This window comes from Ambystoma mexicanum, chromosome 12, assembly GCF_040938575.1.
Source record: "Ambystoma mexicanum isolate Mex_15411 chromosome 12, UKY_AmexF1_1, whole genome shotgun sequence".
Lineage (NCBI taxonomy): Eukaryota > Metazoa > Chordata > Amphibia > Caudata > Ambystomatidae > Ambystoma > Ambystoma mexicanum.
Window position 1 is genome coordinate 170,019,153 of NC_090936.1, and position 17,351 is coordinate 170,036,503.

The 17,351-nt window shown below is 44.9% G+C and overlaps 1 protein-coding gene across 2 annotated transcripts in view; it reads left to right on the forward strand.

The window, feature by feature from the left end:
• The window catches only part of LGR5 (leucine rich repeat containing G protein-coupled receptor 5), a 2,032,903-nt gene that overhangs the window by 1,485,748 nt on the left and 529,804 nt on the right, over positions 1–17,351 (forward strand). For both annotated transcript variants that reach the window (XM_069628249.1, XM_069628250.1), the window contains exons 7-8: positions 4,214–4,282; positions 4,538–4,609. In XM_069628249.1, coding sequence (XP_069484350.1) covers positions 4,214–4,282; positions 4,538–4,609 — 141 coding nt within the window. The remainder of the gene's footprint in view (positions 1–4,213; positions 4,283–4,537; positions 4,610–17,351) is intronic.

Below are 17,351 nucleotides of genomic sequence, written 5' to 3' on the forward strand. Positions count from 1 at the left end.
AAAACATATTTTTTAAGCAAATATTAGGGCTTCCTAAAGCACAGCTAATTGTGCAATGCATAATGAAACCAGGCTAAAAACATGCACAGGGAGGATGGCCTTTGGACCCCAATGGAGTGATTTATGTGACAGCCAATCTATCCCCAAACCAAAATCCTAAAGCTGTCTCAATCAGTATATATGATTCAGATTCACAAATGTTTTAATGTTAGGCTGAGTATTGTGAAACATGAAACCAACAGAAAACCCAATGTGAATTTTGCATTTATGCATGCAACCCTTGTATCACAGACATATTTAGCAAATGTAAAGATTGTTGGAAATTCTTAGGTTTTCAGACCCTGTCTGATTTAATGCAAAGCATGCTGGACCATCAGTGGTGTTATTTGCCTCCTTCCTCTTTCTCATACGGATATTTCAAAAGGGTATAAAAGGAGTGTACAAGACTATCCATCTTAGAATAATAATCGATCAGAAAATAATACATATGGTTATCCTATGTTTTGGTGATGTGCTTTGCTCAGTAGGACAAGGGTAACATTCTTATAATGCATGCAGTTATTACTGAAAGGGATAATTAGAAATTGTTGTCAAATTTTAAAAAGAGCCACTTTAGAATATTAGTGCAATTAATTCATTTTTTAATGATTATTTTTTATTTTTTGAAAACTCTTTTTATTGAATTTTACTGAATGTTACAATAACTCTAAAGCAATGAAAACATCCCCTCCCCTCCACCCCTCCCAACCCAAAATGAAGAGCATTCAAAAACCCACATCTTCACTCTTCAGGAAGTTCCTCCACCCTATTGTAGCTCAAGTAGTCTCAGGCGCTGCGGACACCACATCACTCTGTAGTCTTCCTTAAGAAAAGTCAGAATCTCCCCCCAGTCCGCTGCAAATCCTTGCACTTCTCCATGGCGTAAGATGCCCACTCCAAGGCTACTATGTCCCACACTTTCCTCAGCCAGTCCTGTTCCATGTGGATCACAGGGCTCTTCCATCTCTGGGCTATTACCAACAACGCTGCCAAAGTCAGTATTGCTTTCGCTTTTTCTCTACCTCTGACTCTCTCCTCCCCTGGAGTCCCACAGATGCCCAAAAGGACCTGTATTGGAGTGTGTGTATCCCCCTGGCCAAAGGCCTGTTCCTGTGCCCTTTGTACCTCTCTCCAAAAAGGTACAATTTTGGGGCATTCCCACCAAATATGTTCCACTGATCCCGTTAAGCCGCATCCCCTCCAACAGCTACACAATCTCGTGGGAAACATCTTGTGAAGGCGGGCCGGAGTGTAGTGCCACCCAAATAAAAGCTTATACCATATTTCCTGGAGCTGGGATGCTCTTGCCAGCTTGGGTTATCCTTCTCCAAAGATTCTCCCACTCAGCCCTACTGATTTTCCTCCCCAGAGCCTTTTCCCATTTCTGCATGTAGGGCCACCGAGGGTCCGAACTCGAATTCTGCAAGATCTTGTAGATATTAGAAATGAGGCCCTTCAATCCGTCATTGGTTAGTAAGAATCTTTCAAACTGTGTTGGTTCTCTGGTTGCCGCCCTTCTAACTTCCGGGTGAAGTACCCAATGTCTTATCTGAGCATACCTCAGTCTTTCCTTTTCTTGTATTGCAAATTCTCGTTTGCATTCCTCAAACGACAGCAAATCTCCCCCCCCTAAACATGTCGCATAACTTCCCACAGCCTCCCTCCTGCCACTGCTCAAAAGCACCTTTCTCCAGGCCTGGGGTGAAGTCCCCATTACCGAAAAGCAGAGTAAATGGGGATGGGTACGTGGTAATTCCCTTAGAGCTCACCAATTTATCCCAGAGATCTGCCATTAATTTAGTTATAGTGCTTTCGTAGAGGTGTCTAGGTATGTGTTCTTTAGGGAGCCAGAGCTCTTCCACTAGATTGCGGTGAGCCACCGCTCTGTCCATCCTCACCCATAATTTACTTTGCTGACTCTCCTCCCCCTTCAGCCACTCTCTAATGATTCGTAACTGAGTTGCCTCATAATACCGCTGAAAGTTTGGTAAAGCCAGACCACCTTCTTTCCTGGGGGCCATCAGTAAACCACCACTCACCCTTGGTCTCTTCCCTTCCCACACAAATTCTTTGGTCAGGGTCCCCACTTTCTTAAAGAAGTTTGGGGGAACAGGCTCCAGGATTGCCTGGATTAAATACAGCAGCCTCGGGAGCGTAACCATTTTCACTGCTGCCATCCGCCCTAACCATGACACTCTAAGGCCTCTCCATCTTTGGAAGTCCCTCTTGATTGTGTCAAGGAGAGGAGGAAAATTCGCTGAATACCACCCTTCTAACCTTGCCGTGATTCTTACTCCTAAGTATCTGATCCCTCCCGGGCTCCATAGGAGATGAGTACTGCCCCTCAGCTCATCTCGTTCCATTCCCCTAAGCGTTAGGTTTAGAATTTCTGATTTGTTAGCGTTAATCTTAAGCCCTGAGGCCTCACCATAGTTTTCCAATAGGGACAGGCTAACTTGGATCGATTCTCTTGGTTCCGTCAGCATTAATAACGTGTCATCTGCAAAGGCTGTGACTTTCTGTTCCCCCCCCCCCCCAAACGGGATACCCCTGATGACCGGCCACTCCCTAATCCCTTGCAACAGTGGTTCGAGGTAAATCGCATAGAGGATGGGGGATAACGGGCAGCCTTGTTTAGTCCCCCTTTGTAGATTAACCCTCCTGGTAGCCGTCCCATTCACCATTATTCTAATTGACGGAGCTCGGTAATTGGTCTGGACCATTGTGAGGAATTCCCCCCTAATGCCCATCCTCTCCATTACCCAAAACAGAAAGGTCCACTCCACGCGGTCGAACGATTTTTCCGCATCTAGTGCCACTAAGACCGCGGGAGTGGACGTTCTCTGAACCGTCTCGACTAAGTGAGCCACCCGCCTGATGTTATCTGCCGTTTGCCGGCCTTTAATAAACCCTGCTTGGTCGGGGTGGATTAACAAGGGAAGGATGACATCCAACCTGTTAGCTAATATTTTAGTGTAAATTTTGGCATCCAGATTAATCAAGGCTATGGGGCGGTAAGCTGATATTTCTTCCGAGTCTTTCTGTGGTTTGAGGATAAGGGTCACCTTTGCTTCCTCCATTAACGGAGCGATCGTACCGGACTGCCTAAACGAATTAAATAGGGAGGTCAGCTGCGGGGCAAGCTGCGTAATTAACATCTTAAAAAAGGCTGCGGTATACCCGTCGCGGCCCGGGGCTTTGATTACAGAGAGGGTTCTGATCACTTCCCGTACTTCGTCTTCCGTGATTTCTTGATTCAGGGCTTCCCTCGTTTCTCTATCAATTTCTCGTAGGTGTACTGATTGTAAGAATTTGTCCTGCACCTCGCCAGAGGGGTTTTGAGATGCATAAAGGGACTCGTAAAAACCTGCTATAGCCTCCTGCGCTTCCTCCCGTTTTGTGGTCCTTTCCCCATTACCCACCTTTAACGCCGTAATAGCTTTTCTCGCCCTTTTTCCTCTAAGCAGCCGTGCCTAGTGATTATTTTTAATAGCTACATTTGCAAAAGATCAAAGCACCCCTCTCTCAAGATATGTTTTTATTCTTCCTGTGGGCGCACAGATGCCAGCAATGACTGAGGTGCCTCTAGCAAACACACCTGACAACTCAACTCATACCCACATATGGACAGACAGAGCCATGGAGCGAGACAGAAAGAAGCAGAGAGACAGAGCAACCAAGCACAGAGAAAGTCTAGGAATAGAGAGAGTGTTATATCAGAGTATGCTATGCTAAGCAGTGGTCGAAGTGGGCGGGAGTGGTCGGGAGCGGTGCTCCCCTACTTCTTTTAATTACGTTTTACCGTTCCTATAGTTTTATTTTAAAAAGAAACCATTCCGGAACGGTTTCGTTTTAAAATAAAAGTGTAGGAAGAAGTTGCAACTTGCACTTTCAGTGCACTGCACAAGACGTTTCCTTTAAGAGCAGGCACATGTGTTTTTTTTTTAACTGTGCATGGGAGGAGCGTGGCAGTGGGGGTCTGTGGGGATTGGTGCAGGCCAGTAGTGAACATAGTTCCACTGCTTCCTTTCGTACACTCGACCACTGATGCCAAGTAGAGTTTTTGTCTCTATACATACACTGTGGCTAATTTAAACATGATTTCAATGAATTATTTGTGAAAGACACTGGCAAAAGCTTTTTCTAATAACATATCTGATTTTTGTTCCCAAAGAGATTTGAATTACAACAGTCTGGATGCTTTTCCTTCTGCCATCAGCACACTAACAAACCTCAAGGAACTGTAAGTAGGGCAAAGACATCATGATATGCTAATTCTTTTGATTATTTTACTCACCAAAGCAATGTGTAAAGACTGAATTTATTGACTAAAAAAACCTAAACAGCTTTAAATACTGCTGTTATCGTATAGCAGGAGAACTATCAGCATAAACCTTAACATGTAAAGTTTGTTGACTGCCATTAAGAAGTTACTTTGTTATAGGTGTTGCATGTATTTAATGTGTGTTTTTCAGCTCTGTTCTGATTTTGTTTATAGGGGATTTCACAGCAATAACATAAAATCAATACCAGAACAAGCATTTGCTGGGAATCCATCACTCACAACCATGTAAGTAGCATATATACGGCTTGCACTCCTTATTTTACTATTATGATACATCCTGTCTATTTGACGCGCTGTATCATTCCTCCCCTTTCTTATGTGTCTGTTCAGTAACTGACTTACTGCTCATTTGTCCTTGCACGCCCCATGGAAATAAATCATAAGTTTGCTGCTTTCATAGCTTTGATGTAATAATGTCTTTCTCTTAGTTTAAAGGTCACAGTTGTAGCTTTTGAAATAAGTTTAATTGGAATATGCATTTTGGTCAACGACCAACTGATCGACTTTGTTTAAACGTTTTTTTATCACCAGGAGGTAGCTAGTGGGTTGGATTCATGCAATATTGGATAGGGTGAGGAGGGGGAAAGTGTGGTGGGTGGGATGGAAGCTTTCCTCTGCATACTGCGGTAAAACATTGGTAAAATAAAATTGAAAAACAAAGAGACCAGTTAAATTTTGATGAAAACGAATGGATCTATTTTATTATTTAGATATTACACATGTTCTGGAACAACAGAGAGGCCTTACAAACAGTAGGCTATCAGCTGGAGGAACTCACCTCGCAACAAGAAATTGATTATTTTCTAAATCCGATCCAGCTGGTGGAAGCGACATCACCACGACTACAGGGCACGGTGGGATATAAAAAGGATGCAAATCCCATGCAGGAAGAATGGGCGTGGTTGGAAGGCGCCATAGAAATGTTTAAGCGAGCAAAGGCCAGCCAGCAGCAACTTTGCGGGACCTCATACCACAGTTATGACCACAGGCATGACTGCCCTTAGTCTAACAAACATCATAGTGCTGCATGAAACCAAGGCTGTGGACAGCTTTGAACTGGTAGGATATACTACCTACTGCAAATCGGCAACTCAGGGGGGAGGTGGGGATAAGGGACACCCCAAAGGAGGGCTGGCTACAGCTGTGGAATAATAATTGGACTGCATACATCAGGAAATTGAGCTGGCTCCTGAAGATTTGATGGCAGTCAATATCTACATCACCCAGATGAAAGCAAATCTGCTGATTGTTAATGTCTATGGAAACCATGAAAAATCATCTATATTGGCAACAATGGCCTCATGGATGCTTTGATATCAGACTGGCTGGGGAGATCAGAAAACCCACATATTATAGTTTCAGGAGAATTAAGTGCAGTCTGCGTGAATTCTAAAGGGGGTCAGATTGTGGCCTTTGGGGGAGGACTAAAATCAACGAGTGAATACTCTGGTTGGCTTTGGTCTAAATTCCTGGCGAGCGGGGACTTGTATCCTTGTACCCCTGCAGAGGAAAACCTGGAGGGTTTTTATACTTGGATGAGTGGAGGAAAACACTCTTGGATCGATCATATGTTTGTCTCGACTAATTTGGGTAAAATATCTGATGCTCTAATGCGGGGGGACTCTTGGGGCAGTGATAATTTTCCTGTATATCTTACCATACACTTACCTTTGAGAACACACAACGTTGTACCGTCCCTAGCCTTTACAATTACAGCGAGGGGTGGGGGTGCCATAAGGTGGAATATGAAGGCATATGGAACCTTTACTGCTGCTTGGAAAAGAAATTGGATTCTATGTTGGAAATGGGTGAGGTATTGAATTCCTGTAACTACAACAAGAAGTTGCAAAAGTGATTGAGACAACTGTCTGCAAGGGTAGCTTTAAGGGGCATCCTATGCATTCTAATAATAATGACACAAATATCCAAAAGGTAAAGGCAAAAAAGAGAGCCGATATTAGAGCATGTTATAGAGTTAGAACGGCTTACTTTCTATTCTTCGAACCAAAGAAAAAAATCATGCTAGAATATAAGCGATCACTTAAATGAATTAGGTGTGAAACACACATTAAAAGAAACAAGGAGATTATTGAATCTCTGGTTGGAAATGATGCGCCCAACTTTTGGTAGATGATGGGGGATGTCACGAAGAACAAGCTCTAAACAAAAGGGGATTGCCAGATCAAGGCTCAGGTCTGAGAGCAATATCTAAGGGGAAATTATTCCCTCCCAATAAAGGATGAGGCCTATGATTTTGAAGGAAAGGTGTCGCAAAAAGCAAAGGTATATCTCTGGGACCTTGAGGATGTCAGTTGGGCTATAGGGAAAGCTAAACCCCGAAGAACAGCGGGCCAGATAATATCCCTCCACTAATCATTAAAAATTATGTGAACCTTTAGGCTCCCCCTCTCTGGGACCTCTTTAAACATATTTGCCCCTCATGTAGGGTTCCAGACAAATGGAAACAATCCCTTATTATTCCTATTTATAAGAAAGTGGATAGACAACATCCAAGGAATTTTAGGCTGATTGCTTTACTTGATTCTCCTAGCAAAATCTTTGGCACTTTATTGTTAAAAGAACTTAAAACCCAGATTACTAAATTCAAACTAGTAGCTGAATATCAAGTGGGTTTTCGCTAAGGGATGGTTACCCCCCTAAAGCCCTTTACTATGACACATATGCGGGCAGCCGTGAATTAAAAAAAACATTGGGGACTGTCTATATGGCATCCATTGACCTGTCAAATGCGTTTGACACGGTCAGCAGAAGATGGCTATGGTTGCAACCCCTGGCAATAGGAATTCCTCTGCTGCTTGCAGTCCTACTAACACTACAGTGAGAGTACGATTGGACAGGGAGGGGGCTGTGAAGGCCCCTGTCAAGACATCAGTTGGGCTGGGACAGGGATGTGTGGTAGCCCCCACCCTATACAATCTTAAACATCAGATTGAGCAAAAATATGGAAGGGGATCTCACAAATCCAGTAACCCTTAACTGGTTGGCTTTCGTAGATGATATAGTCCTTTTTGATCTCACTCCAATCGGTATGCAGCGGAAGCTTACCATGTTCCATACTTATGCAGTAGAAAATAATCTCAAAATAAATGGTCAAAAATCGAGAGTATTAATCTTCTTGACAAAGCGAACTCCAAAAACTATGATCTGGCGGGTTTGGGACGAACAATTAGTGAGAGTTACCTCATTGACGTACCTGGGATAGGAGGTTGCAAATAATACTTCCATGCAATGGTGGGATTCAACACATTAATGCCAAATATAGCCCGCATCTAACAAAAATGAAACACATATATGCCCAGTTATGCCACTTTACTTTGAAGCCATGAATTCATTTCTACTTGTTACAAGTGGAGCCCACTATACTATATGGCCTAGACATCAACTTAAATGATTTGGGTGACAAACTAAATACTACACAAGGCATGTTATGTAAAAGACACTGGGCTTAGCAACCTCATTACCAAACGCAGTGGTAAGACATGAGTTTGGGCTTGTGTCCTTGTCCATTAGAGAAACATGGAGAAGGCTATTAAACTATGCTAAGTTACTCACCTCGCCTCCAAAAGCACTGTATGAAGGATGGGGCGAAGAACAAAATTGCGACTCTGGTTTGACAATAACGAAGTAACTTAAAACATCAAATGTATGATCTCTTGGTTGAGATAGGTTCCTCCAAAGAAGAGCTGGTGACAAATCCCTTTAAAGTAAAAAATAAATTATTTCAACTAGATTGGGAAATAACCAAAGATGAGTTGGCTAAATATAAACTTTGAAAGAAATATGCAAAGCTCAATAATGAAAGGGAACAGCTTGCAAAATACCTACTCATCTTTCCATGTCTAGAATTGTGGAGTTTGTATCTACGCTTTCGATTAAATCAGTTGTCGACTGTGGAGAGAATGAGAGGATGGACTGATGTGGGGGAAAACATAGGCTGTAGGCTTTGTGGCAGAACTGACATGATAGAAACTACAAAACATCTGTTCATGGGCTGTATGGCTTTGAAAGAAGCCAGAGTTAACTATCTGGGTACTGCTGTAGGAAATGAAGCTCTGTGGTGTAGCATCATGAGAGGCGATCTGCAGAGCCTGATTCTGGCCCTATGCAGTCTGCTCTCCACAATACTGGGAAAATTGTAACATTTAAAATTTGGCGAAGATGAGTGAATCATGGAGGGGATCAAACCTGTTTTTTTAGCAATGTGATGAATATGTTTTCTTGAGTTTTGCTTATTTTCTTTTTTATCTGGTATGTTTTGCTTTCTTCCACCCTTCGCCTTATACTGTTTTATTCAGTTTTAATAAGTTAAATTGTGTGATTTTTCTTGTTTTTCTTGCTTTGTGAAAGGTTCCTACTTGCTTGCTTGTGGGAATCAAATCACAATAAAATGAAAATAAGTAGATATTACGAGGTTGAATTAATAAATACAGAACAGTTCAGAAAACATTTTGGTATGATTAACTAGTGTACATGGCCACAAATCATACACAACCACATATAATGAAGTTGTGTTGTATAGTATACCGTTTAACTTTAATCGTTGGCCAAAGAAAAAAAGATAACATCTACAGTGCTGAAATCCACTGACTAAACAGATTATACAGAAACCTTAAGGAAAATATTACAGAGACCGATTTTGCATACACATTTATCAGGCAACAAAATGGTACCAAAATTAGACAAATAGAATTAAAGGCTTGGGGGATTAAGCTGCAATTACATTGAACTGGGGCACCATGCAGCCTTAGGTTCGAAACCCTCCTTTCTCCTGGGATCAATAATTTGAGTTGGGTGATAAATGGCACGTTATAAGAGCACTTAGTATAGTAGCACAACTGAAATGTCACTTAGTGCTACACAAACATAATGCTATTTAATGAATGCTGATCATACTGAATGACAAAATACAAATCTCACAGTTGATTACCTATATATTAGTGATGGAGGAAGTTGTAGGATCATCTGGCATAGAGGAAGAGAATATACAAGCACATCTCCCTTTGATGTTCTCCTATATTCATTGATGACCTATGGAATGTGGAAGAAAAAGGTTGGCTCAAAACGTGTTAATCTCCTTAACAACAAACCCTCTAGTAAGAAATGAATTGCCAAAATGTGAGTTCACACATATGGGTTTGATCATTAAATTAAAGGTTGTCCAACCAAAAAGTGTTATGTAGTCCTTATGTCCACCAGTCCTTATGTAGTGTTATATGCTGACAGCTGGTTTACTAAGAAATTAAAATGGAGGATAGTATGTGGAGAGCTACAAAGGTGCAAATGATAGATTCATTACAGCACTTGGCAATGTCGGGCGTAATGTGATCCATTTTACTTAAGCATTGTAAGATACTTAAAATGGATAAAGGCAAAAGGTATGAAATGAAGGCATCTGTATTGACGGCCTTCACAAAATCTCTATCGCCCAGAGTAGTAGCACCAAGTTTCTATAAAATGAAGTGCCAAGCAGCAATACGAAGTGCAAAATATGCAAAGCCTGCTATCACAGACAAAATCTAACTGAATATTTGAATCCTTATCCCAAAAATGTATGCAAAATGCCTAGATTGCTTCAAGTAATACCCATTATGCCAGCTCTCCTCAGTCACCTTTCTCATATTTTGGGTTATTGTCTAGCTATGTAACAACTTTTTCTATATCTCAAATCTCCAGCTCATGCTCTCTCCTAGGCTGCATCCCTAGAAACTCTGAACCTATAACAGACCCTGTGGCAAAAAGCATCTCCTGTCTTATCATAGAATATCCAACTTGTCATTCAGATTGGGCTTGCAGAGGGTGGGATATGTGAAGATTGATGAGTGTGGCGAGCTGGCGTAATGGGCATTACAAGAGGTAATCTACACATTAACCCAGGCTCGAATCCTTCATCAACTTCCAGATATATTAACAACATATGAGAGATTTCAGGACTGACATATCATAAGTCATTCCAAAAGGGTTTAACCATTTGATTTGGAACACCTTTATTTATGTTAACCAACCCATCTATCCCATTTATGTCAAGTGCACCATGCCTAGAACAGAGGTGCCCAAGGATGGTTGAATCCTCTAAACCTAGTTTATAATGATCAACAATTGCAGATTACAGTGGAAGCCCATGTGGCAGTTCTAAAAATGTTTGACATTGGAAGGCCCATAGCCTCAACCCAAAAGGCTAATAATCTCTTGTAGCTCATCCTTGCATGATTGGAGAGAGGAGTCGTCAAGCCAATTAGTATGCTTTTAAAAGCACTATCCTTTTCTGCCTGCTAAGAGATTAGATTGGTGGTCTGGAGCCTTTCTGACTTTTACCAAAAATTGTAAACTGGCTCTTGGTGGTAGATTTGACTGAGATTAAAGCTCCAGACCTGTGTCATGCAGGAGATATTCCATGAATGAGATTGGTTTCCGACAGATGGTAGTGCCAAGTGTTTTGGAAAATGCTTGCAGTAAATTAGCCTAGGTTTCTGTTGTACATTGTTTAGTTGGTTGCTATTATTTTTCACTTCTTTCAAATTGGTAGGTTGAAAAGCCAAGCCTTGAACTGTTTCCTGAAAGTCAGGTGGTTTTCCTCCAGGCAAAGAGGTTTGGGTAGTTTTGTGGCCAGAACTGAAAAAAGGATCCTCCTTGCTGTTTCTTGTTGAAGTTCGGGACTAGTACAAGTGCTGCATTGCTGGACCTAAATGTTCTGGAAGGAGTGTAGTGTTGAAACATACTTCTGAAGGAGGGCACCCTTCGTAGTATGAAATGGGTGAGGCACAAGGTTTTGAAATTAACCCTTTTTTGATGGGCTGTCAGTGGAGAGTGGAGAGGCAGATTGGGAGCAGGTGCAAGTGGTCTAGGTCACTTGGCCTAAGCCTTGCCCACCTGGTGCCTTCCTGGTTGCTGCTCTTTTTCCCTACTTAAGCAGCCCTCCAGCCTCTTTTCCTTGCCAGATGGGGAGCAGTTGCAAGTGGATCTAGGTCACCTGGCTTAAGCACCACCCACCTTCTTACGCCCTGCCTCTTCTTTTCTGCACTTAACTCTTAGATCAAGGGTGTCTCTCGCCCGGGTGTCCGAAGTGGAGGGCAGACAAAGAAAAGGGCAATTCATGTTTGGATCTGTTCGGACCAGGAGGACCGAGGAACCGAACCCCTGCCCAGACAGCAGGTAAGCATGCACCAACATGGGTTTACTCCCTCTGTCTCCACAGACCATCCCTGCCATCATCAGGCAGCGCCAACGTCAACTTCTCCGGTGCTGGGGTGAGGACAGGTGCTCCGTGGCACAGTAAATTGTGCATTTGTAAAAGTTGTATTCTCGCGCTGCAGCACTTTTGTGCCCACTCCCCCCTTAGTTTGTCACAATTGCTTCCTTGTTTGTTGGCCCTCACCTCGGCCTCCATCCCACTGCGCTCCCATTGGATGGCATGTCCTTTAAATCGGCCACCCAAGTCACCCCCTGCTGTGGCAGCCCCCTCGTCCAAAGACCAGAGGCTAAGGACAGCTCTAGTGGTGTCTGCCGGTGTCTGCCCTGGTGGTACGTAGCCTACAGCCATCGACCTACTGCGACTGATCAGGTAAGTCGAATCTGGGTGTGTTGTATTGTGCTGTACTCCAATACTTAGCCAACAACTTGGCCGCGTGCGCTCCCTCGCATCCTAGGTCCGTGCATCCTGTTCTGTTCCCCCTCCTGCATTTCCTTTCGCATCTCAGCCCTTCCCTCTTTGATCTATTGTGTACTATTCTGACACTGTCTCATGCTCGATTTTTTTTCTGGAATTACTTTGCATTGCCTGCACTCTTCTTCTAGGTTCCTGTTGTGTTCTGTGCCTTGTTGACTGTATTGTTGATTGTATTGACTTGATGTTTGCTCTCTACGGTTCTTGATATTGTGTTTCGCTATCCACGGTTTGTGACATTACATTGCAATTGCCTTCATTCTTCACTTCTAGGTTCCCTGCTGACCTGTGTTTTGCTTTTGGTCCTGTATTGGATCTGCTTCTTCACTTCCAGGTCCTCTGTTTTAATTTTCCTTTACTTGGTTCTGTCCTATATATGCATTCTCCACTTCTAGGTTCCCTGTTGTACTCTTTTCTTTCTGATAGTTCTGTACTGCATCTGATTTGTAGGTCTGTTGTTCTTGTTCTTTGTTGTGCCCCCCTCCCTTTCATGTCCCTCCGGTGCATCCCTCCTGTCTGCCCCCCCCCGCGTGACCTCCCCTAGCCCCTCCTCTGCCTGGGCTCCCCTCTCCCTAACCCCCCTCTTTTCTCCCAGAACCCCTTATGGCGCTCTCTGTCCCACCTAACTTTTCTCACTGATTTTCTATCGACTATTCTATCCTTCTGACTTGGTCTGGCAGGAAGAAGTTCAAAAGGGATATCCTGGTCTCCAACCCAGGGCTGCCTATCGATGCTACCTTTACAAGTGCTTCCTCCAGACAGCTCCTTACTGACATACTCTTTGTCGTTCCCTCCCCAGGCCTGTGGACACCGCATATGGTCTCTGTTCTCTCTCCTTTTTCCTCTTCTCCCATTAATAGTGGCAGCCTGTGGGAGATCCTCCTGGCCCTCTTCCACTCATTTAAGAACATCATTAATGTCTACTTAAATGGCACCGTCTTGGTCCAGGGCCCTCAGGCCAATCTACTCCTCTTTGATAGATGCTTCCCACACCTTATCAACTTCCTTTCCTCGCCTGCTATCCCTTCCTACCCCTCTTTGGCTCCTCTGCTTCCTCCTTCTGCCACCTCTTCAGCCCCCCCTGATGCTTCTCAGGCCACCATGTTGCCTCCCTCCTCTACCACCTCTCTGGGACTCTTCTCCCTCTCTGACTACCCTGCCTTCGCTTCCTTCCTACTCAGTCCATCCACGGGCACCTCCAACACCTCTGCAGGGTGTACCTCTGGCCTGTACCCCTCCCTGGAAGTCTTTCAAGCGTGGCAACCTGCTCCATATCGCTACTCTCAACTCTCGTTCAGCTGTCAAACACTCCTCTGACATCTGGCATTTCCTGGAAGAGCTTGATTTGGATGTACTCGGTCTCACCAAGATTTGGTTCACGACCAGCTCTGTCACACGTTTCAAAACTCTCCTTCCCGATGGCTACAAGATCCTCTCCAAATGCTAAACCAACCATCCCAGTGGGGAAGTAGCCTTGATATTCCCAGAGTGAATACATGCTTCTATCATTCCAATGCAGCACTACTCCTACATTGAATGCCTGGTCTGCAGGCTCTCCATCTCTCCTGCCCTCTCTCTCACTGTGGGCACTATCTACAGGCTACCTGGCCAGGTCACCCTCTTCCTCCCTGAGTGGGCTGACCTCTCCTCCTCGCTCCTTGCCTCTACCTCACACCTTCTTCTCCTAAGAGACTTGAACATCCACCTGGATGCTACCAGCCCTTCTTCAGGACTCTTTCGCAACCTCTGCGATTCTCACTCTCTCTATTCTTCCCTCTGGCCTGACTCACTCTTGATGGCACACCCTTGATGTTCAGATGTACTCAGACCTCCCCTTCTCTAATCCTCTCACCACTCCTCTCTCTTGGAGTGATCACCTCTTTCTCTCTTCCCCGCTGGTGAAGCTGACTCCAGCACTGCCACCTACCTTCTCGGTCCTCCAACCCATGAAGCGTGTGTTAGTTGAAGCTTTTGCTGCTACTTTTTCTCCTCCTCCTGCACCTTTGGCTGACTCATACCCTGACACAGCCCTTTCTAACCTTCATCTCTCTATCCCTAACACTTGATGTCCTTGCCCCTGTCATGAGGATCCGCTTGAAGCCCAAATCCAAGTGCAACTCTTGGTACGATTCCGACCTCGCCACACTTAAACGCAAGTGTAGGGCAGCGGAGAGGAAGTGGAGGGCCTCAGGCGCACCCCCTGACAAACTGGCCTGCCGCCTGCTCCAAAGGCAGTACAGACTCTCTGTCCTCTCAAAGAAGAGAGCCTACATCCAAGCCCGAATCCCTACGGCATCTAACAACTCGGCCGAACTTTTCAAAATCTAAAAGGAGCAGGCAAATCCTGCTGCAGTCTCTACCTCTCCTGTTCCCCCCCCCCCAGTCCCTCTGCACGGCCTTGGTCTCTCATTTCACTACTGAAACTCAGGACATCAGGTTCACCCTCTCTTCCTTTACCTCCTCTTCCTCCTCTACCACTCCTGGCCCGTCTGAGGCCGTCACTCCGCCTCCTTTCCCCTGTTCACCCCTGACGATGTTTCTAGATAAGTCTGATCTATGAAAGTCTCATCAAAGCAAGTTCTCCCCTGCGCATCCAGAACAATCAAGGACTCCATTGACACCCTTGCTCGAGCCTTGGCCGATTTCTGAAATCACTTCTTTGCCACTGGAACTTTTCCCCTCCACCCCTTAAGCACTCTCTTATGCACCTCCTTCTAAAGAAGTCCTCAGCCGATCCTTCCTCTCCGGTGAAATGTTGCCTGATCTCCATCACTCCTTTCCCTGGAAAACTCTTGGAAACGCTGGCCATCTCCCAGCTTAACCTACATAATGAATCTGTTGGTTGCCTCCATGACCACCAGTCTGGCTTCAGAGCTGCCAGAAGCACGGAAACTGCTCTCCTGAACACCTCGAAAGGCTTTCTCTCCAATCTCTCTAATCTCCCTTCTGTCCTCATTCTCCTTGATCTATCCTCTGCTTTTGACACAGTCAACCATTCCATCCTGCTTAATCGTCTCTGGGACAACCTTGGTATTACTGATCAGGCCCTGGCCTGGTTGACCTCTTTTCTCACCGACTGTCCCTCTCAGGTCCAACTGAGGTCTTTCCTCTCTTCTATCTCTCTCTCTCTACTTGTGGTGTTCCCCAGGGGTCTAACTTCTCTCCATGGCTCTTCAACCACTACCTGGCACCTCTTGCCCACCGCATTGCTACTTTCTGCTCCAATTTTCAATGTTATACGGATGACACTCAGCTCTCTTTCAGGCTCCCCTTAGCCACCTCTGCTTTTTCTGTCATACCAGACTGTCTGGCCGCAGTTCAGTAATGGTGTGCCACCAATGATCTCTCCCTTAATGCCAGTAAGACTGAGATCCTCCTCATTGGGACACCCGCTCCCGCCTTTCCTCTCTTTCTGGCCGTCCACTCTAGGCCCTGTTCCTACTTCTTCCTGTGAGAATAAGAACCTTGGTGTCATCTTCGACTCCACCCTCTCCTTCTCTCCTCACATCTCTGTCTCTAAGAAGTCAAACTATGAGCTGCACCTTCTCAGAGGTATTCATCCTTTTCTCACTTCCACCCAGAAGCTCACTGTCTCCAGAGCTCTGGTCCTCTCTAGGCTGGACTATTGCAACAGCCTTTCTAAATCTTCCTGCCTCTAGACTTGTCCTTGGCCTCAAGCCCAGAGATCGTATCTCTCCAGCTCTGAAATCTCTTCACTGGCTCCCGTGGCTACAAGGATCAACTTCAAGACCCGCTGCATCGTCCACAAGCTCTCTGTGGCCTGGGACCTCTCTACCCGCAACTTTCTCTTCCAAAACATCTTCTTTCTCGTGCTCTCCGCTCATCCACCTCCAACTCTCTGAGGGTCAGATGTTTCTCCATGCAGATTTGTGGGCAGATCTATCTACTCGGCTGTGGCCTCCCTCTGAAACAGCCTCCCAACCTCTCTCAAACTTGAGCAGATCCACCTCCGGTTCTGGAAGCAACTCAAGACCTTACTTTTCGCTTGTGCTTTCTTTCTTGCTCTCCCCTGCTGATGCACCTGACTGCTGCACACACTGGTCACTTGGTCACCCTCTGAACTTGGGCCCAGGCTCCTTCATGTCCAGTTGCTCTTGCACTGCCTCTGGCCTCCCCAGCACTTAAGGGTTTGTATCTGCAACCCTACAGTCCCTTCCCTCTGCACGTATGAGCTACCCGCTGCTGCACTTGTGAATTAACTGCACTTCCCTCTCCCCACCCCCGGCATTTCTCCCCTTCACTCTTCCATGCACTTGAGCGATCTGAATGACACAAGCCCTTGTAAGATCGTTATTTTGTCCTCCCTTGTTTGCCCGTCCTTGTCTTGTCGCGCTTAGAAACACTTGTGTACAGGCGCATTATAAATGCCACATCATATCATATATACGTAATGATGCCGTGATGTGTTCAAATCGTTTGCTTCTGAGAAGTAGTCTTGTCACTGCATTTTGAAGTCTTTGAAGTTTCCTTTCAAGGTAATCTGGGAACCGAGGTAGAGGCTGTTTTCACAGTCTAGTTTGGATAGTATTAGAGAAATTATGGCCATGGCCCTGCAGGTGAATGTTGAGCAAGGTAAGATGCAGTGTAGCATGCACAGTTGGGAGAAACAGCTTCTGATGATGGCATTTCAAGAGAAGGTCCCAGGAATGGCTCTTATGATTCGTATGCAACTGTCAACCCGCAGAATGAAGAATGAAGGGCATAACTCGCTCTTTTGCAAGTCATCCACTGCACCAATGTATCACAGATATGACAAGAGGTATTCTCTCAGACAGTCATTTAAACCATATCCAGTTGATGGTTTCGAGGAGACAGAGGTCTCATCAACGGACCAGGTCGACTGACAATAAAGCCAGGTATCGGTGGCGTCATTAGGGACATCACGACATAGCCGCGTTAGTCATGAAGCAAATATGCATCCATTCATGAAGCTATACAAATGCACTAGTTCATTGCTTGTAGACATGAAACACATGCTTATAACGTTTAAAGATGTAAAGGCAGGCGCTCTGTTACCAGTCTTTAGCTTCTCCTCCTAACGCACGTTTTCATGACTTCATCAATCTTCAGGGAGGCTGAGTTACTTGTTTTTTCAAGCAGGTCTGCATTTCTGTTTCAGGTGTGACAAGTTAATTAGCTCTGAGGATTCTGGTACTTGTATTTTTCGCATTTGATTTTGCTGGCAGGTGACTGGAAACCTGCCAGTCACCTGCCAGCAAAATCAAGTGTGAAAAATACAAGTACCAGAATCCTCAGAGCTAATTA